The sequence below is a fragment of the Electrona antarctica genome, assembly GCF_951216825.1.
Source record: "Electrona antarctica genome assembly, chromosome: 18".
In the NCBI taxonomy this organism is placed as follows: Eukaryota; Metazoa; Chordata; class Actinopteri; order Myctophiformes; family Myctophidae; genus Electrona; species Electrona antarctica.
Window position 1 is genome coordinate 14,027,738 of NC_136799.1, and position 22,371 is coordinate 14,050,108.

At 43.8% G+C, this 22,371-nt stretch overlaps 1 protein-coding gene across 2 annotated transcripts in view; it reads right to left on the bottom strand.

Moving 5' to 3' along the window:
• The window catches only part of LOC306941626 (filamin-A-interacting protein 1-like), a 39,655-nt gene that overhangs the window by 7,729 nt on the left and 9,555 nt on the right, over positions 1-22,371 (bottom strand). For both annotated transcript variants that reach the window (XM_079527178.1, XM_079527177.1), the window contains exons 2-4: positions 11,417-11,770; positions 9,790-9,966; positions 7,184-7,362 (exon numbers count right to left, since the gene is read on the bottom strand). In XM_079527178.1, the coding sequence (XP_079383304.1) occupies positions 7,184-7,362; positions 9,790-9,966; positions 11,417-11,758 (698 nt within the window). In that variant the 5' untranslated portion in view covers positions 11,759-11,770. The remainder of the gene's footprint in view (positions 1-7,183; positions 7,363-9,789; positions 9,967-11,416; positions 11,771-22,371) is intronic.

Sequence of the window (22,371 nt, forward strand, 5' to 3'; positions counted from 1 at the left end):
TTCCACTTGAAGAGGATCACTCAAGGTTTCCAGTATTCCAGCCTACTAAAATATAATGCATTATGAAAGCATGTTTTCCTAAGCCCATACACAGGTGCAATCCATAGGCCGATACCCTCTTAAAATAATAATAAAATACTTTCATCATGATGGAAAAACATTTCACTCATCCAATGTTTCCTGGGGAATTTGCGGGGAGGCGCTGCAGCGTGTCTATGTCGGGAGGCCGAGGACTGATGCAGACACGACCTGCCAAAAACCTGTCAAAACAACCTGTTATACACTAATGGCTGCTCTTGACAGAGAAAAACCATTAAGTGCTCTGCAGCCACAGTAATGGCACACAGCGTATGAGATTGATTTACTGTTAAAAGAAAGAAATCAGACGCAAAGTAGAGTATTTCTTCACAGAATTTGTTTCTACAATGTGCAGTTTTTGATCAAAATGAATCAATTCAGAAAATGAAGTTATTTTATCTATAAATGATTTAATAATATATTAAAATGTATTTCTTTAAGTGCATGTGGAATGTGGAAGCTAAAGGCTTCAAGATGAGATTGGAATATGTAATGTAATCTCACTGTACATCATGTGTACATCTGCAGCAGTGTATTCAGATGTTTGCAGCCTGGCTCTGAAAGTCTATGTGTGGGTCTGTGCGTGCGTGTGTGTGTGTATGTGCGCGTGAGTGTGCGTGACGTGTGCGTGTGTGTGTGTGTGTATGCGTGCGTGTGTGGTTGATGTGTTCCTCACTTTAAAGTCGCAGCTGGTAAATGCAGGGCTGATTTTACTAACTGTATGTGCTGCTGGGTAGCTTAACATACAGTATAATAACACAACACAATGTAACATTTAAATCTATCTATCTATTTAAGTAACTAAAGCTGCCAAACAATTGTAGTTGAGTAGAATGTACAATATTTGCCTCAGGGAAGTAGAAGAGTATAGAATAATGTATCTACAAATGGAAATACTCAAGTAAAGTGAAAAATACATCAAAATGAGGTATTTTGTATATGCGGCTAGGCACAACTTTATAGTCCATCCATGGCACAACCTCCAGGAATGGTAGATATTTCATCCATTAATCATTGCACATATCTCCATGCCAGCCAAACACTATCACCTCTTGACAAATTGCCCTGCCCTCTAAGAGTGTGAATCGCTAATGGCCACAACTAGCCTAAGTAAAAACATCTTCCTTGGTGCCTGTTATTCACATTCCTGCACAAGTCTGGCACAAGATGTCTTGTTGTGCCCCCGCACACGCACGCACACGCGCACAGGCACATGTGCACGCGCGCGCGCGCACACACACACACACACACACACACACACACACACACACACACACACACACACACACACACACACACACACACACACACACACACACACACACACACACACACACACACACACACACACACACACACTCTTCTTCACTCTCTCAAGTAGTTATCTGATGGATGAGAATGAGAAAATGTGAGCGTCAAGCCGTCAACACAGTGGCTTGCCAGACATGACAGACATGGTGTGTGTGTGTGTGTGTGTGTGTGTGTGTGTGTGTGTGTGTGTGTGTGTGTGCGCGCGCGCGCGCATGCTAAAGTATGTGAAATTTGGGTGTGTACTTAGTCATTCATTCAACCACCTGCTCATCCATCCATCTCTCCCATACAGTGTGGTCCAAATGTATCCATGTAATGTAATCCCTCTTCCAGGCACTCTCTGGGAGACTTTGACAGTTTTTTGGGAACCTCCAAGACACCCCCTACATCTGCCATCAAAACCTGGCCAGTGTCGAGTCCTTCGGTGGTGACACCAGTGGATGGGAATGTGGGCTCTGTCGGTGCTGACTGCTGAGGCAGCGCTAACTAGCAGAACACATGTGTCCCTCTCCCTTTCCCTCTCCCTGTGGGGTGACAGAGGGCGGCCTGAACACGCGCCAGCCAGCCGACACACTGGAAACTACCTGGCACGCGGGGCGGAGGTCACCTCTGGAGTGCATTTGATCCATTCACCTGCTTACCACGCAGCCTATTGCAGTGCTTCTCAAAGTGGGGTCGGGGGACCCCGAGCAGGGTCCTTGAGGGTATTCCAGGGGGTCCCAAAATGAGTTAATATAGCATCAAAATCTTTTTAACCCCATTCGACCGAATTAGCCAATCTACAAACTCATTGTGAACTCACAATGAAACAATTTAACACCACAAATCCATATGGGGGTCCCTGGCACAAAACCTTTTCAAATGGTGGTCCACATATACTGTATCTCAATTGGGGGTCCTTGACATGAGGACCACTACAGAGATCAAATACAGAGATCAAATACAGAGAAGAGCAGACCAGGGGGGCCATGCAGAGCGACCATCAAAGAGTAGTGCTAATAGTTCTCTTCAGTGTGCTTTGATCAACAGTAGAGTTCAAGAAGCATAACTGCGTATTAAGCCTATTTGGTAAGCTGTAATCCTTAAGTTTCATGTTCTACTGGGGATTTAAAACCAGGACTTCCCATGTAGGTGGGAAGTCACCTTAGGTACTGTACTTAAGTAAATGTACTTAGTTACTTTCCACTACTGTCTACCGCTCTCACAAAGTGTCGGGCAGTACTACTTGTCAACCAGTAGGTGTTCTAACTCGCTGTTTCCTAAACAGTGGGTCGGGACCCATTTGTGGGTCGCGGACACATTGTTATGGGTTCCCTTAGTTTTAGTTTCCTACATTTGGTTTTTAATTATAATTATTTCAAAAATATTATTTTCAAAAATACATTTCCAAAAAAGGCAAAACTGTTCATGAATTAATACAAATCCAAAGATTATTTTCAGTAATGTAATGAAGAAATTAATGAAAAATCAAATTCCATAATTTTTGGATTGCAACTTAAGCTGCAAATGTGCACAGCTTTTCTGTTTTATCAGGTACATCAAAGAGAAATCATCGCTTCTGTCTTTTCACAAGCTTAGCGGTGTCTATCACCTTCCTCTCACACTCATCCGTATGTGAATCTTGTCCCCGGCTTCAACACTTTCTAGGGTCAGACGCTGAGGAATGTCAGTCAAGCAGCAGAAACAGAATCCATGCTGAGCAAAGTTCAGGTTGGTTCATTTTAATGAATGCAACCAGCCAGGGCTTTCACCTACTGGGCAGCACGCATATCAAAAACACCTGCAGCCTGTCTTATGTCTTGGGTGCTATCACAACTTTACCAACCTTGCTAGACATACTGTATCCCACTAATTCTCAACCTGTGGGCCGCGGTGGTATTTAAAGTGGGACGCCAAATAATTGGCAAAACACCACAATTTAATTTTTAATGATAAAATAACACCATACTATAAGGCATTAGACATTAAACCTGTGTATAGGAGGGGCTAGCGCCCCTCAACAATCGGGCCTGAGGAGGACACACAGGAGTTTCTGAATGGAGGCGGAGGCATCGGTTCTAGGCTTCTCTGGTACGTCTGTCAGACTCCTTGAGTGATAGACCTTGAGTGATAGGCAGGGCTCTGTGACATTTTTTGGGGGGTTTTGCGTTACGTTCATGCCGTGCTTAGCATAACATCTGTGCTGCATGGGCACAAACGTATGCTGCGTACCGTACCTAGAGCTTACCTAAAAGTGTTTTTTTCATCTGCAAATAACTTGCAGATGAGGTCAAAATGCTGTATTATGAGGTATTTCAATACTGCATGAAGCACAGTTGTAAAGCATGTGTGTACATGTGTGTCACATTCAGGTAGGTAAATTAGTTTAGTTCGATGGTTCTCAGCTCTTTTGGCCAGTGCTACCCTATTCTGTAGCTAGGTTCCTTAAGCCCCGTCACACCCTCAAGAGCCCCTCAGTGCCCCCTTTCAAAAATATGACTTCCAGCGTCCTCCAATGCACGCCCCACCGCCGAGGCCACCCCTGCTGAGAAACACTATAGTTAAAACAAAACAACACACTATATATTTTTTCATTTCGTGAAACCGCTATGAATAGGAATACTGCGTCAGTTCTATTGATCCAAGCCAGAACACAATTGATTGATTGACCATTAAAATAAACATAACCTGAAAATGCATGCTCACCCATCTGGACCCACCCATCTGACCACACGGCAGCCAAATGGGTGGGCCACAAAATCGAATGACTGGCTGGCTTATTCTATTGTGTACAAATGTAACCAAATGGGCCGTTCACTTCCAAGTCCCTTTGGTACATATTTAATTTTACACATCTGTACAGTCCATCTCTTTACTGTAAACATGTAAAGCATGGACCCTGTATCCTAGCCCCCTGATCGTGGCAGAACAGGGAACAGGGCAGCCAGTTATTTAGAACTGCCTGCTCTGTTCCCTGTTCCATGTGAACGCTGAAAGGAGAGAAGGCTGAGGGATAGTGTGTGTCCATCGGGTCAATCCAGTAATGCACCGTTTGAAGTTTTCGACAGTTTATGAAATGCAGCTGGGACTGTAGTACCTGCGTGGCCCCCAGTCTGCTCTGCAGATGACTGGCCTTATAAATTACACGCACACACGGGCGCACGCACGCACACGCGCACGCACACACACACACACACACACACACACACACACACACACACACACACACACACACACACACACACACACAGTATACATACTGTAAACCCATCTGTTATCCTTCTCAGAGCTTTTGGATGACCACTATATGCATTTATACAACAGCTCGGCCAACAAATGTTTTAGAATCTGTTTAGGAAAAAAGGGCAGCAATATGGTAACAAAGCTAATCCCTGAAAACCTTCCTCCAGTCTAACCTTGGGGCTACTATCACAAAATACATAAAATAACAATAATAATAATAATAATAATAATAATAATAATAATAATAATAATAATAATAATAATAATAATAATAATAATAATAATAATAATAATAATAATAATAATAATAATAATAATAATAAATAAATAAAAACACCTTCCCACCATGCACCTGTAACCCAACATGCATTTCACTGTGTCACGTGATAGGCTACTGGCGTTGCCTTCCGGAGCAGTCGAGTGTGTTTGGCTGCACACGCGAAATGGGGCAAAGACAATACACACTAGGGCAGAAATGGTAGGGAGCAATGTCAATAGCGCTGCACAACGCTGATGATCTACAGGCTCACAATGCACCACAATGATGGCTATTTTTGAAAAATAGCTCAAGAGTAAGGGGAAAATAACTAAATAAATACGATTTAGCCTATAATGACATTTCCAAAATTAGGACACCAGGCTTTTCAACCGTATCTTCATATAATGGGCCCTCAATGCTCATTATGAGATGGTAACATTGCTCGGTGTCTCAGAGGTGGACTGTGGACAGTTCAGAAACCTACATACGAACGATACGGATGACATCATTGGTAAGGAAATAACTTTCTCTCTCTTGCTGGAAAGTTAGCATGCTGAAATATAAGCCACTGTCCTTGCATCAAGAAAACAGTTTGAAATCTTTGTTTGGAATCACCACAGATGATGTAATCGGTAGCACTCACATTTTTAAGAACTGTCCAAGGATCACCTCTGAGACACAGAGCATGAAGACAGTAATGGCACCATCCCAGTGAGCATTAGTGAGGGCTAATATATGGAGATGATGTTGATAAAATAAAAATAAAAGCTAAATGGTCAATTTAACCCAAACCCCTCGTCACTGAGCGGTTTTCTACGGTGATCCCATAGTGAGACACAAAGGAAAGTTGAAAAAGAACAAATACCGGAGCATTTTAAATGCTGGATCTTTTCTTGTCAAATATTAATTGACTGGCCAACATATATTTCTCTCTTGGATGTACTGTACACAAACAAGAAGATAGGCTTGCATGGCACACTGGAGGTGTTGATGATGGTGAACCGAAACGTCCACTCTCTGTGTCAAAAGACTATATTTTTGCATCCAAAGGGTCTCAATGTTCATCTGTCAGTGTTCACGCCTATATTTTTGTTTGTGGACTTTCATGCTTGCCTCTCACACCCGTCTTCAACCCTAGTAAGCCTTGAGTTTAGAGCATGAACTTCTCTATCTTTTTTGAGGGGCGCTAGCCCTTCCAATGCTTGGCTTTTGAAATGACATCATATGGCAGCGAAGTCTATGGACCTTTAATGTTTGTTTAGGGCACTGACGGGACGACGTGAGACGTCATGTGGCCAATATAAAGAAATCCTGTGACTGATTTTGTTTTATACAATAATAACACACTGCATTCATGTCTCGTAACATATATAGTGGCAGTGATTCTGCAATGAATGAAAGTGACACTGCCAGACTGCGCAGGCTTCTAAAAGTCATCATTCCATTACAGGTGCCCCTCACTTCACGTGTGATTTTTGAATGGTGCAGCCACTCCAAGTACAGCACCACTCAGTTCAGATTGGTCTGATTTCTGTAACACATAGCATACATGAGAGCAGCAAACGTAGAGTAAACATAGGTGGCCAAATGACGTCAGAGAGTGTGTGTGTGGCCGGGGTTCTGCGAAGCAGCATTGTTGCGAGGTCAGCGACAGGTCAAACACACACACACACACACACACACAAACATGCAGTGACTGAACAGCTGAACGCTTTCATCTCCGTGGTGAGAGTAGTTTAATTAAGTGGGCCACTCCAACACATGCAATGCACACGTGCACACACAGTGGCAGGCTTGTTCTTCGTGAGACCTTCTACACAAGATCCTCGTTGTTAAAAGTGATATGTTTTTTGTTAAAATAAGTATTAACGTAGAATCGTAGATCTATATTCCCATAGTAATCATTGCTATAGAGTGTTCAGTAACATTGGTCTCCCCTCTGTCCAGCTATTTAGTTAATTTAAAAAACATTTTCAGGTCAGGATACTAATTTCATCCAGTGGTTCTCAAGGTGGGGTCCAGGGAGTCTCGTTCCTTGAGGGGGTTCCAAATGGACCCATACAAAGTGTACTAATGGAACCAAATTGGTTCCATTACTAGTACACTCTCAGAGTTATGGGGGTCTTTGAAACTAAAAACCTTTTAAAAACCACTATCAAGCGGGACACAAAATGAGCAGACAAAATTGCTCTTCCCAGATTCAGTCCCTAATACTTTTTTCACCTCTCCTTCAAACTCCCAAAAGATCCTCACCTTTCTGTCTTCTTTCCTTCCTCCCTCCCTTCCCCTCCCCTCTGTCCCCCCTATCCTCACCTCTCTCTGTCCTGCTCCAGGAGGTTGGTGAAGTCGTCGCTCTTGTTCATGTAGTCGGCGTGCTTGTGCTTCTCGCTGTGCAGCTCGTTGACCGTGTGTCTGTGGCACTTCTCAGCCAGCAGCAGCTGGCCCAGCATGCGCCGGTACGTCTCCTTGTGCTGCTCCTGCAGACGCTCCAGCTGTGAGGAGGCACGCACACACACACGTTTGTATTATCCCGAGGCAGATTCTACAAAATGCTTTCAGCCAGGCACTCCCAAAATTGTAAATGTATTTGGCCGTGGACCCCCCATCTGAAAATGTTTTGTGCCAGAGAGATTTACATACCAGGCTCAGGCTATACCTTTGCTCAGTTCAGAATGTGGAAGTTTGGTAGTAGAATTAAGATTTTATGAGTTACTGTGTGGTTTATATCCCAATAATGATGACACTGCACTGTCTGCACATTATCCCGCGTATTACAAGGCTACTTACGAGCACAAATCAACAATTTGACACAGATTATTGATTCAAAAGGGTTTTATTATAGCTAAAATGTTTAAACGCTTCCATAGCAACGTAAACAGAGGCTGAACAGCAGTCTGTGATTGAGAACAGCTGTCTGCTATGCAGAAATAATGGACTACAGCATTGCCGTGAATCAAGCATTCAGCAAAGCAGTGATAATAGCTGATACTTTGAATTATCGCAGGCCTTTAGCTGCATATCAGGCATATCAGTGAAGCCTGAAACGTTGACTTTTTCTAAACCTTTATTGACAGGCACAGTGTGGAGAGACAGGAAACATTGAGAGAGAGTACGGGCGAAGCGCCTTGCAGCAAATGATCCTTTTGAAAATAGCACATCTACAAGCTTACAATGCGTCGGAACGCGACACCAAAAGTAGACTTTTTTTCAGCAAATCGCATACTGACCTGGGCCATAGGTCTGTGGTAGACACCTTAAGGATTCACATAGATACTGACCTGGGCCATAGGCCTGTGGTAGACACCTTAAGGTTTCATATAGATACTGACCTGGGCCATAGGCCTGTGGTAGACACCTTAAGGATTCACATGCTGACCTGGGCCATAGGCCTGTGGTAGACACCTTAAGGATTCACATAGTGACCTGGGCCATAGGCCTGTGGTAGACACCTTAAGGATTCACATGCTGACCTGGGCCATAGGCCTGTGGTAGACACCTTAAGGATTCACATAGATACTGACCTGGACCATAGGCCTATGGTAGACACCTTAAGGATTCACATAGATACTGACCTGGGCCATAGGCCTGTGGTAGACACCTTAAGGATTCACATGCTGACCTGGGCCATAGGCCTGTGGTAGACACCTTAAGGATTCACATAGATACTGACCTGGGCCATAGGCCTGTGGTAGACACCTTAAGGATTCACATGCTGACCTGGGCCATAGGCCTGTGGTAGACACCTTAAGGATTCACATGCTGACCTGGGCCATAGGCCTGTGGTAGACACCTTAAGGATTCACATACTGACCTGGGCCATAGGCCTGTGGTAGACGCCTTAAGGTTTCACATGCTGACCTGGGCCATAGGCCTGTGGTAGACACCTTAAGGTTTCACATACTGACCTGGGCCATAGGCCTGTGGTAGACACCTTAAGGTTTCACATACTGACCTGGGCCATAGGCCTGTGGTAGACACCTTAAGGTTTCACATACTGACCTGGGCCATAGGCCTGTGGTAGACACCTTAAGGATTCACATGCTGACCTGGGCCATAGGCCTGTGGTAGACACCTTAAGGATTTGCATAGATACTGACCTGGGCCATAGGCCTGTGGTAGACGCCTTAAGGATTTGCATAGATACTGACCTGGGCCATAGGCCTGTGGTAGACACCTTAAGGATTCACATAAATACTGACCTGGGCCATAGGCCTGTGGTAGACACCTTAAGGATTCACATGCTGACCTGGGCCATAGGCCTATGGTAGACACCTTAAGGATTCGCATGCTGACCTGGGCCATAGGCCTGTGGTAGACACCTTAAGGATTCGCATGCTGACCTGAGCCATAGGCCTGTGGTAGACGCCTTAAAGGTGTAGTGAATTTTATTTTTAAGTTTCAGCTTGAAACGATGGCTCTGAAGTTTCTGAACCAATCAAAGCGTCTCACCCCACCAGGCTATGGGGCCTCCAAGTCCGTGACTTCCTGTCACGTTTGTAAACAAAGTGACGTGGCAAAGCCAGGGGATTATTTCTAACCTATACACAACCTATATACATATTTTAGCGTGATGATTAAGTTTAAAACGAATAATACACTGTCTGGATGTCATCTTGAATGAGATTAAAAATGGAATAGTTCTTTAATCAAAACCAGCTGTGGCGGAGGACAATGAAGCAATGGGAATCAAACTGGTGAGCTTCATTTTTATTGGCTTTTATTGATGTGGGCCTTGACACGTCATCACGCAGCACATTTTCGTTTTCAGGAAGTAATTAAAACAAATATTTGTATGGACTTTTGATATAAAAAACACACAAAAATGAGAATTTGAAAAAAAAATTGGCATACATTGTTAGGTATACCCATATGATGACCACAGACTCACTACACCTTTAAGGATTCACATAGATACTGACCTCGGCCATAGGCCTGTGGTAGACGCCGTGTGGGCTTGGCTTCACGCCAGCCAGTTGGCCGTCCCTCTGCAGGGCCTGGAGGGCAGAACCCGCGGCTGCCGAGCCGTAGCGCGACTCCAACATCTCTGCAGAGGACGTCTTCTTGGAGTCCAGAACATGGATGACGTCGTCTCTGGCCTGAACCAGAGGCACGCACGCACACACGCACAAGCGCGCGCACACACACACACACACACACACACACACACACACACACACACACACACACACACACACACACACACACACACACACACACACACACACACACACACACACACACACACACACACACACACACACACACACACACACACACACACACACACACGAAGATGCCATTAAATATGTTCACCACATGAACCCTAGCATCCCTATTCTGGGCATGTCATAAATAGGACGAACGTTCGGTGAAACTTTGATCTACAAGCTCGTACTGTGCATTGGCTATTTGCAACCAAGAGATTTGCTGTAGAGGGAAACGATTGATTGATTGATTGAAATATGTATTAACAGTTTGCAGAATTACAGTACATTTCAAGCACAAACTCAATACAAAGGCTGTTAACTGTGAGTGGACGACCCAATTAAGCATTACACTTGTTTACAAGAGGGTCCACCATGTTCAATTCATCAAAACATTTAGAGACGTACAAATAGACGAGGAGGAGGAAAGACTTACAATACGTTTAGTCTTCGGTAATGCCAAATGTAAAATTACATAATTGGTTCATATGTCAACATGCTTTGTTAGTTCAGAAAGGATCTTCCAATATTTATATATTTATCAAGGTTCCTCTTGCTACTGAGCTTTACATAATCCTGAAACATATCAGAACCCCATACAAAACCATTAGTTTTTCTGCAGTGCATGTCAAAACCCCCTTCAACCACAAGATGGCACAATAGTGCAGTAAAGAAAACACAGCAGCACAATGAAGGGAACAATAGTTTGACTTAATCTTTCATTGGTTTCTGACACAAATCCAATAACAAAAATACAGTATTATAGGTTATCAAGGTAATATTATTAGCTTGATAACACAGAATACTGTCCCTGAAGACCATTTAACTCAGATAATAATAGAGAATCAGAAAAACATACCCATACTGTACATGATATTAGTATTCCCAGTGTGGTAATCTAGATCAGGGGTTCTCAACGTTTTTGGCTGGGGACCCCCGAAGTGCTTTGGCCGTGTCTCGTGGTTCCTTGAGGGGAGACCTTACAGGTCTGTAAGTCTGAGAGTGTACAAATGTCAAACAGAGTCAGGGTGCTGCTATTGTGCGTGTTGGCTCACTGGAAACACTCTAGCTACACCAGGGGGTCTCAAAGTGTCCTTGAGTGGGTTCCAAATGGGCCCGTACGAGTGTGTAACTCAGACTGCACACACCATTTGTACACTCTCAGATTTATGGGGGTCCTTGAAATTTAAAAAGTTTGAGAACCACTGCACACTAAATGGAACAGAGCCTTGCCCTTAATAGTATCATCGGTACACCGATGTAGGGAAGCGGCCTGGAAGTAGGAAGAGTTATTCTGTGTGCATAGAGCCCATTACGCGTGCCTAGTGCCATATGAGCTCACCTGAACTTCTCCTTCCATGATGCCCAGCAGTTTGAGCAGGTCTTCCTTGGTTAGGTCCATGATGCCGGTTGTTCTCTGCTCCCCAGCAGGCTGCCCGTGCAGAGAGGAGTCCTCCTCCTTCTCTCTGTCGGTGATAAGAGAGAAGTCCTTCTCTCTGTCCGAGATCACCTCGGCCTCCGGCTTCTCCTCCTCGGCCTCCTCCTGCTGACCTTTGGCCTTCTTCCGGTTCTTCATGGGCGACAGGCCCACTTCCTGCTCCTGTTTTCCGTGGTTCTCGCCCTGGGGGACGACGCAAAGCACCCCGTTTGCCGGGCTCTCCATGCTGCTGCTTTTAGATCGCATCGTCGTCTGTACCTGCAAGGCAATAAAGGACCAGAGATGTTTAGCTACATCGCAGCCAGGTCTGAAAGCATTTTGATACAATGAATACACAGGGGGTTTCACTTGGTGACAGTGGTGCAGGTACAACAATAACGCAACAAATTATTGAAGAAGAAGAAGAAGAAGAAGAAGAAGAAGAAGAAGAAGAAGAAGAAGAAGAAGAAGAAGAAGAAGAAGAAGAAGAAGAAGAAGAAGAAGAAGAAGAAGAAGAAGAAGAAGAAGAAGAAGAAGAAGAAGAAGAAGAAGAAGAAGAAGAAGAAGAAGAAGAAGAAGAAGAAGAAGAAGAAGAAGAAGCAACAACAACTCTGGCATTTCGTGTTGTGTAAAATAAATAGTTGGGAACTGTTCCCAGACCGGGGGTGGCGCAGCGAGGAAGAGTTTTGAAACTTGGACCAATGTTGTGTCACTGGCTGACATTGATGACAACTTCGTCATAACTTTGGCAGTGGTGGAAAAAGTACCAATTTTTTACTTAAGTAAAAGTGCCAATACTACAATATTTATAGCTGCAATATAAATAGCTGATCTACAAGCTCACAATGCGTTGCATCGTGACACATTGTGAGCTTGTAGATCAGCTATTTTCAAATGGCCGAAATATATATATAGGGCTGAAGTGGTTATGTATGTTTTGTAATAATAATCAAAATCTACAAAGTAACTAAAGTTTTCAAATAAATGTATAGTACGTAAAAGTACAATATTTGCCTCTGAAATGTTAGCCTGGGCACCATTTCATTTCGGGTATATGATCCGGTCGGGAGCGGATGATATCGTTACGTCATGTTGTAGTATTGTTTTGTAGTCGACAGGCAGGAACAATCAAACGGAACGTCCTTTTCTCAATAAAAGCTGCAGGCTACGAGAGCTTTTATTGTTATTCTTCCGGTTTGAGGGAAAAGGACGTTCCGTACCAACATGAAGTAACGATATCATCCGCTCCCGACAGGATCATACAGACTTTCGAAACAGAGACCAGGCTTTCCTCCGAGGTGGAAAGACTGGTGAGGCGAGGTTACTGAAATGTAATGGTGTAGAAGTAAAAGTACTGGAAATTGGAAAGACTCAAGTAAAGTAGAAATACCTCAAAGTTACATAAATGTTACTTTCCACCACTACCATTTTGTGCTCCCCTCCATGGCAGTGTTTTCCCACAGTGTACATTTCATTTCATTTATTTTGAAAAGGTGTCCTCTGAAGCCTCGTCTTCTTACTGGATGTGTTTCATGCCATACTTATGGTCACTATGTGCTCATGGTCAGGTCAGCCAGGTTCAAGCCAGGCTTTAGTACCTCTCAGAGGTGCTTAAGTGAATGCATGTCATCCAGTCTCGCTCTACCACCTACTGTGACCATCTGAACTATAGCATAAAATGCCACAAAGAAGTGTGTGTGTGTGTGTGTGTGTGTGTGTGTGTGTGTGTGTGTGTGTGTGTGTGTGTGTGTGTGTGTGTGTGTGACCGGTAATAAGCAACACAAGCACTGTTTGCAGACTGTATAGGAACCATTTACAGAGGAATCTCATGACTTTGAACACGAACAGGCTATACCAATTTTCATATCCCCACTGCCCCTCCACCACGTTTCTAAGCACACACACACACACACACACACACACACACACACACACACACACACACACACACACACACACACACACACACACACACACACACACACACACACACACACACACACACACACACACACACACACACACACACACACACACACACACACACACACACACACACACACACACACACACACACACACAGTGAGATCATTACCGGGTAGTAAGGTTGGCCATAAGGCCACATCTACACAGTATCATCTGATAATATCCAGCAAGCACAATCAGGACAGCAATGGTGTGCGAGTGTTCGATTATACGCAGATGCTTTCCTTCCTATCTCATGCTGGGTGTCGACTGTCTGGAAGCAGTCTGGCACCATTTCGTGGCACCTCTGGATGCTTTGGTCCTTTTTGGAATTTTGTTTGCCGTGTGATGTCCAAGAGAAACCTAACCTTTCCTACATTCCTACAAAAAATATATAGTAATTTCATGAAGAGATCGAAGATGAAATTCCATGAATTAGATTTGTTTAAGAAGTAGTGAAAATAGCCTATCTACAAGGTACAAGTGAGCTTGCCTTTTTCACTAGTTTCTTACTTTCTCTTTCGGGCCTCGAGCTAAAAACCACTGATCTCTAGACCCTAAGAATAAATACATAGATGGAAGCCTGTATTCTTAATCTCACCGTTCTCCTCACACAGCATTTGGTGCTCCGCTCACACAGTATGAATCCTGAGTGTTCCTTTAACTCCGAGACTCAGAGAGTACAAAATGTAACCAAATAAAGGGACCAGTAAAGGGTCACTCTCGGAGTGACAGAGAGGGTTAAACAAACATTGAGGATTTTACCGTCGTTGAAACACTAGGTACTTAATGGTCACACAAGCACGGTTGTAGCAGGTCATCGGCGAGTTGCTCAAGTGTGTGTGTGTGTGTGTGTGTGCGCGCGCACATGTGTGCGTTCCCAGTAGTACTTAAGGCTTCTCTCCTCGCCCTTGTAAGCTGTTTTTTGATTAATAGCCCAACAACAGCTCAGGGACACAGAGCAAGTGTTCTACATTGTGATTGGTTGCAGCCATATGACATCAGCGGGGCCCTTTAATTACAAACAGATAAAATATCCCCTCCACACCTCCCCGGTGATGTCATATAAGACCCCCGACACCCCTGACTCACACACTGAGACATCCTGAAGGAGCTCGCCGGATTATGAAATGCATTTCTCTCTTCAAAACACATGGACAATATGTCTGCACACACACACACACGCCACGCCACATGCATTATATAATAGACACTCACACACGCACACATGCGCACGTGCTGACACACGCGAGCGCGTACACACACACACACACAGCTGCACACACACACACAGACACACGTGAGCGCGCACACACACACACACACACACACACACACACACACACACACACACACACACACACACACACACACACACACACACACACACACACACACACACACACACACACACACACACACACACACACACACACATCAAATAGGGCTGAATTGGTTTTGTAATAATAATTGAAATCTACAAATAAATTAGAAAAAGTTATCAAATAATTATAATGCAGTAAGAGTTCCATATTTGCCTTTGAGATGTAGTGGACTAGAAGTAAAATTATTTAGGTAAAAGAAAAATTGCACCTGTGTGAACTGAGCGGTGCATACGTACTGTACTGTACTGTGCTCTGCTGCGTACTGCCTCTGTGTGTGTGTGTGTGTCGTGCTCAGACATATGGACATGTCGCACGCACGCACGCACGCACGCACGCACACACGCACGCACGCACCGCTCAAAAATATACCTCAACATTGTACTTACAGCACGCACGCACTACAGTAACAGTATACAGTATATTCAATTATCTTTGAGGGCCTTACAGTTACAGTTACGGTTACAGTTTAGGCATTTAGCAGACACTTACGCAGAGTCACTAAGCACAGTGTAGGATAAGCATGTACCCTAGTCAACCCTAGTCACTAAGCACAGTGTAGGCTAAGCATGTACCCTAGTCACTAAGCACAGTGTAGGCTAAGCATGTACCCTAGTCACTAAGCACAGTGTAGGCTAAGCATGTACCCTAGTCACTAAGCACAGTGTAGGCTAAGCATGTACCCTAGTCACTAAGCACAGTGTAGGCTAAGCATGTACCCTAGTCACTAAGCACAGTGTAGGCTAAGCATGTACCCTAGTCACTAAGCACAGTGTAGGCTAAGCATGTACCCTAGTCACTAAGCAGTGTAGGCTAAGCATGTACCCTAGTCACTAAGCACAGTGTAGGCTAAGCATGTACCCTAGTCACTAAGCACAGTGTAGACTAAGCATGTACCCTAGTCACTAAGCACAGTGTAGGCTAAGCATGTACCCTAGTCACTAAGCACAGTGTAGGCTAAGCATGTACCCTAGTCACTAAGCACAGTGTAGGCTAAGCATGTACCCTAGTCACTAAGCACAGTGTAGGCTAAGCATGTACCCTAGTCACTAAGCACAGTGTAGGCTAAGCATGTACCCTAGTCACTAAGCACAGTGTAGGCTAAGCATGTACCCTAGTCACTAAGCACAGTGTAGGCTAAGCATGTACCCTAGTCAACAGAGTCACTAAGCACAGTGTAGGCTAAGCATGTACCCTAGTCAACAGAGTCACTAAGCACAGTGTAGGCTAAGCATGTACCCTAGTCAACAGAGTCACTAAGCACAGTGTAGGCTAAGCATGTACCCTAGTCACTAAGCACAGTGTAGGCTAAGCATGTACCCTAGTCAACAGAGTCACTAAGCACAGTGTAGGCTAAGCATGTACCCTAGTCAACAGACGGAAGGGTCATTTAAGCACAGTGTAGGCTAAGCATGTACCCTAGTCAACAGACGGAAGGGTCATTTAAGTACAGTGCTAAAACAATAATATAGTGCTTCAAACTAAATAGGATTTAAGGAAAACAAACCCTTGATATTAATAACTACCCGAAGTATTGGATCCTGGATATTCTGTCCTGTGTGAACTAAACATCACGGGCCGGGGACACAATGTTTACGGTCTACGTAGAAGAGTAAGGTACAGGTCTTCAATGTTTACGGTCTACGTAGAAGAGTATGGTACAGGTCTTCAATGTTTACGGTCTACGTAGAAGAGTATGTTACAGGTCTTCAATGTTTACGGTCTACGTAGAAGAGTATGGTACAGGTCTTCAATGTTTACGGTCTACATAGAAGAGTAAGGTACAGGTCCTTCAGCAGCCAGTCAGTCCATTTGGAGGTTCCAGTTCACGTCCGAGGCCAAAATGTTTATCTTTTTTTCCCTGCAATGGTGGGTCTGTAGAGCTCAGACTCCAGTGATTTCTAATGACGCTTGAAACCGATCTCTTTGAATTCCACTCATTTTCCAGGAAAAAAGACATAGGTATGCAGTGAAGGCAGGAGATAACAGGAACAGAAAGACCACACTACGTTCCTCGTCGTCTCACTTTATCTTAGCATCTTAGTTCATTGGGTTTACAATACATTGACTCCAGCACGGTGGGGTTCTTCTGGACTAGTGGGTTTCAGCCACCCTGACCTTTTTACTGTCCAAAGCCCACCCCACCACCCCCCCCCCCCCCCCCCCCCCCTGCTGCAATCCATAACGTTTTTGTCGGGTTCATTCGGGTACGACCACTGCTGGTTGACAAGAAGTACTGTCTGAAAAGGGAAATATATCACCTTCACAACTGAGCTCTCCATTACAGCTCAACAGTAGACATTATGGCACATGCACAGTGAGCCCTGGGTTCAAATACCCTAGTAGGATATAACATTTAGGGACCAAAATTAGAAAAACTTTGCTACATTTGTTTTTGTCCAAAATAAGGATGACCATGGTTAACTATTATATTGTGGCTGATGTGAACAACTGCAGCCCCTACAACTCAACCAAGTAGTAAAGCTACCTACGGTACAACAGCTCCACATTGCTCATGCCACCGTCCCATTCAAACAGTGCCAAAGCCTTTGCATGGCAGAGAAGTCATGCGCTGGAAAGGGCACTGGTGGGGGCATAAACGGGGGCAACGGGGTTACGGGGGCACGCGGGTGACGAAAGATGCACAGTACTGTACGTGACTGGTCAAGCAGATCAAGTGCCCTCAGCGAGTTAGATGTTCGAGGTCTATTTATAGTTTCTGGTTTGATGCCATTCAACTGGACTATTATGCCACTCAGCAGAATGCCTGTGTGTGGGTGAGTGCCAGTGATTACACAGGCAACCTAACTGTGTCCAGGTGCAGTGAAAGGAATTGGGGGGGGGGGGAGAATTGAATAAAAAGACGTTTTAAACCCGATCCTTCAAATGTGTTCAAGCTTTAGCCAAACGGATCAGAGAGCATTAATCTCCCACATCTCACATCTATGCGATTTTATACCGAGTTGCTCTGTTTTTCATTTCTTATATCATGTGATTTCATATACCTGGTGCTATTCATATGCTGGACGTTTTCCCCCTGCACACGAAGCCTTTCTGCCATCCATATAGCACCATCTATCCATTGCAAATGTTTAATCATGTACTGTACTGTAGGATGTCACATTTACCTTCCTGTTATTGACTTAATCTGTGTTCATTTCCGCTCTATTTTCTATTCTTGTGCAATTTTGAAAGTCTGCAGGAAAAGAAAAAGTAATCATCATGTGATGTAACAATAAAGTTGATTATGATTGTGTAAAGTACCTCAGCAACCTAAATAGCTTAGTTGTTCACACACCATATAGACAATATGCGTGTGACATCATCATACCCGGAAACGGTTATGCGGGAATGTCTACTGAGTGGCGAAAAACTACTTTCTGGCCTTGACAGCCAATATATCCAAACAAAAAGTCCTATCTGATTGAATTAAACAATGTTAAACTCACTTTATGCATGTGCATACCCTCTATTGCACCACTATACATTTAGTTACATAAATATCCTTGTAAATCTTTTCTGGCTACTAGTGTATATATGTGTAGACAATGATTCATGCGCCGCAGTACAGGCAGAGTTTAATTATAGGACTTTTCACTACAATGTTACATTATTGTGCAATTTCAGCTGGAGGGACACATTTGTACTCTTTTGTGCAAGTTGAGAAATCAACCGTGAAAGTTTGACTTTCCCATGGTCTCTGTGGTTCAACAATTCAATGATTGGATGCATTTCAAGCACCGCCATGTCACTGTGAGCTAATGATTCAATAACAAGATCTATTTTTTTTTTGCCTTCTTCATAATTTGTCATGTCATATCTAGTGATTGATCTACCATGTCACCTGCGGGGGTCACTGATAGAGGTGAATTCTCCAGGGACCCAAATGGAGATTCCAAAGCCACGTGGCCTACATTCCAGCACTGGCACGGGACATTCCCAGTTTCCTTTATGGGGGACAGAGTAGAATTGGCAGACAATGGGCCTCACACTCGGACCTGTGCCAACCGTCAGAATGCCCACACGCATTTGTGGCATCCAAACCATGCGCAGAATGCTTTTGTTTGCCCAGCAGCCAATACCGCCAACACATGTAGTGGAATATGAATGAGAGGACTGGTACACTCGGAGGCCACACAGTCAAGGCCTGGACCTTCAACTTGGCATCCCTACTTTGGGCACGCCACACGCGACAATTTCCCCCAACATTTCAGAAAACTTAAAAAATCTAAAACGTTAGCCAACACCTCAACTGAACGCATGGAAACACAAACTGATGGAGCATCACACCCAACTACTGATGACCAGCTGTTCTGAATCTGACACTGAAGACAGAAATGAGTGGGAGGAGACCAGGGATGATGTTCTGTCAGCTTTAAATACACTGACAACATGTAGAAGGACAAACGTTGTCTTTAAGCTACAACAAGCTGTCCCCAAACTCCATCCATGCAGAGGGATGTTTTGCGAAAAGGACAAATAGCAATACATGTTGCAATGGGACGCGTTGCGAGCATATAGATCAACTGTTTTTGCTACTACACCCTCATACAACAACATGGTATAAAATAGGAAATAACTGGCTAAAGCGTGCCCCCACTACCACTAGAGCTCTGGACAAGGCCAGTCCACAGGCAGCGAACAGGGACAGCTGTCACACAGAACTATTTATAGACTCCCCCATAACACACGTGCCACTCTGTTCTCCAATGAAGGAGGGGGGGGGGGGGGGGGGGGGGGGGCATAACATTTTGTTGGTGGTCAGCAAGTCAATCGATACCTCTGATGTTGAATATGTACATTTTATTTGGTCTGGCATTCCAGTCCCAATGTGAGGGGTAAAGACTCTTAAGGACAAAAATACAGTCATTTCTAGTTGCTGAGTTTGCACAACTTTGCATGTGTCTACTACACCATTTGAGGAAAGGACTGTAAGTGATGGACCGATTTCATTCTCTGCCTGGATAAACAAAATATGCCTCGTTGCTTCCAAATGGCATGACAGATGTTAGGAGGTTGTATATAATTTACATATCATCGCTGTCATACAGAAACCTTGTATCTCCATATTTCATATTCACAGTTTTCGTAAATGAACACCCTATTTTATACTTCGATGTCCGTGTCACACAAAATCTGCGAAAATAGCATATCTACATGCTCACAACAGGTCTTGAGGTGATGCGTTGTGAGCTTGTAGATCGTCTGCAATAGAGCTACTTTCAAAACATTTCTGAAAATCCTTATCATGTCGAAAATAAGGCCACCAGAATTGGAAAGTTGGAAAGAAAGTTGTTAAAGTGGGTTATGCAAATAAAAGGTATTAACAAGAGCTTGTGACTAAAAATAACCACAATGGATCCACTAGAGGACAGGTTATATACATACTTTCCATTATATGAAAAGGAACGGTTTTGGACATATGGTTACCATGCACCGACAGCGACGATACAGTATCTTACAGTAAGTATATGTGAGCTTAAACGTAAGCGAGTTGCAAGGCTGGCAAATGTAAACATGGCGAGGCCCGGAATAGACCATAGGTAATGTAGTGACACCTATATCCATGTTGATATTTATGTTTGTGTGTAATTGATCTTTGCACCCCCCATTTACAAGTCTAATGAAATCCCAGACCGCATGTATGACGTGATCTCTATATGTTGTGAGAGAGAAAGAGAGGGAGAGAGATGCTGACAAAGGTCTGGAATGGAGCCAGACAGCTTTACCGAGAAATAAGAGATGAGGGTAGCAATTGCAAATATTCTGATGTCGCCTTTGTCGCATTTGGAAAACATGCATGGTTTGGTTGGGAGAGTTTGATATGTGCCAAATGGTTCCTTCCAACATGACTATATAAGGACTAGGGAATTGTGCTTTCGCACGCAAGAGTTTGGCAACTTGTTACGCCCGAGGATCCTGATAAAATGCAGCAAGGCTTGAGTGGTTCTTCCGTCCTGAAAAGAGAAACATGATTGCTGGCCAAATCATAAGAATTTCAATCAAAACTGTAGTCATGGACTAAAAGTCAATCCATTTATTATTGACTTTTTTATTTTTATTTTTTGTGAAAGCTCCCACCATGTGGTAGCCTACAAATGGTGCTGTCTCAGTGATCGCCTGATGGACAGTGCATTCCACACCAGACCACCTCTAGCTCTCGGGGGTCAGATATTACATAACAGGAATGTTCCAGGGAAATGGAGATAAGCAGAGGAACAAGACAAGCTTCCTCTGTTGAAATGCCTGCACCATTAAACTCCATACGGGCATGCATACATCGCTATATGCTGGATGGTTTAAGTACCACTAAAGTAAGCAGACGTGAGCCTGTTTGATCCAACAATTGCCAAAAGCCCTGTACTCCGGCTTTACTTGCTACAGTACAAGAAAAGGCTTCTATTTATGTAGCGATGGCTTCTATTAATAACTACAGTAATTGCAGCAGTAACTCAAAATGTTGAGTGGCAGTGCTGGAGCAAAATGTCAGCACAGGTAATAGGTTTCAGCTCGTAGTAGTCATGTTCCATGAACATGAGCCCCTCACTGGAACCCACCGTTAAGGTTCCCCTAAGGAGACAACTAAGGGGAACTCAGGTAAAGTGCTGTATACAGTAGTAAATTAAAATTAAATCTCAGATTTTGAGCCAGGTCAGTGCGTGTGTTTCTTGAGTCATGCATCTTAGATGCATGACTGATTATGAAAATGTATGACTGATTATAGATTATGACTGTATACTTTCTTTCTTTTTTGCAGAGGTTTCATCATAAGAACAACAAACATGGAATATTCTCAAATGCAGATATCTCAGATAATCAATCCTTGATTTATGAAGGGTTTTTTGGAAACTTCAAATGGTTTTACGACGCAGTATACTTGCTGTGTAGATTCACAACAGGCAATCATAAATCTCTTATACGAGGTTCAAACAGGCACCATTTTGGATGCGTGCACCTGACCTTGGCGTGGCGTTCCCTGTGCGCCTAACGGGGTTTCACGCACAGTTGTGTTCGGTCACACAGCATGGCAACGGGAATGCGTTGTCACGAGTCACAACACATACATACCATTACCATCACATATGTACCATCACCAAGCGTATATCGCTGTTGGGCAAAAACATCTTATCTCCATATTCTAACTTTTTGTGTTTTTTTGACAAATAAACGCCCTACTTGATCACGCTACAGTGTCACATAAAAGGCATCACAAGTAGCAGATCTGCAAGCTTGTAGATCGGTTACTTTCTTTAGTTACTAGTTACTTTGTAGATTTGTATTATTATTACAAAACTTACATTAAGCACTTCAGCCCTATACATTTTGGCAATTTGAAAATAGACGATCTACAATCTCACAATGTGTCACGCATTGTGACACTGTGGCTATTTTCAAATAAGTTGAAATGGGACATTGTGCATAATGAGTACGAGGATGATATGGATGGCTGCCACTGCTGTGCATCAGCCCATGAGGCGGAGGGGCTATGTTAACCACAGAGATTACATCTCTGATTGAGAGAATTAGAAAAAC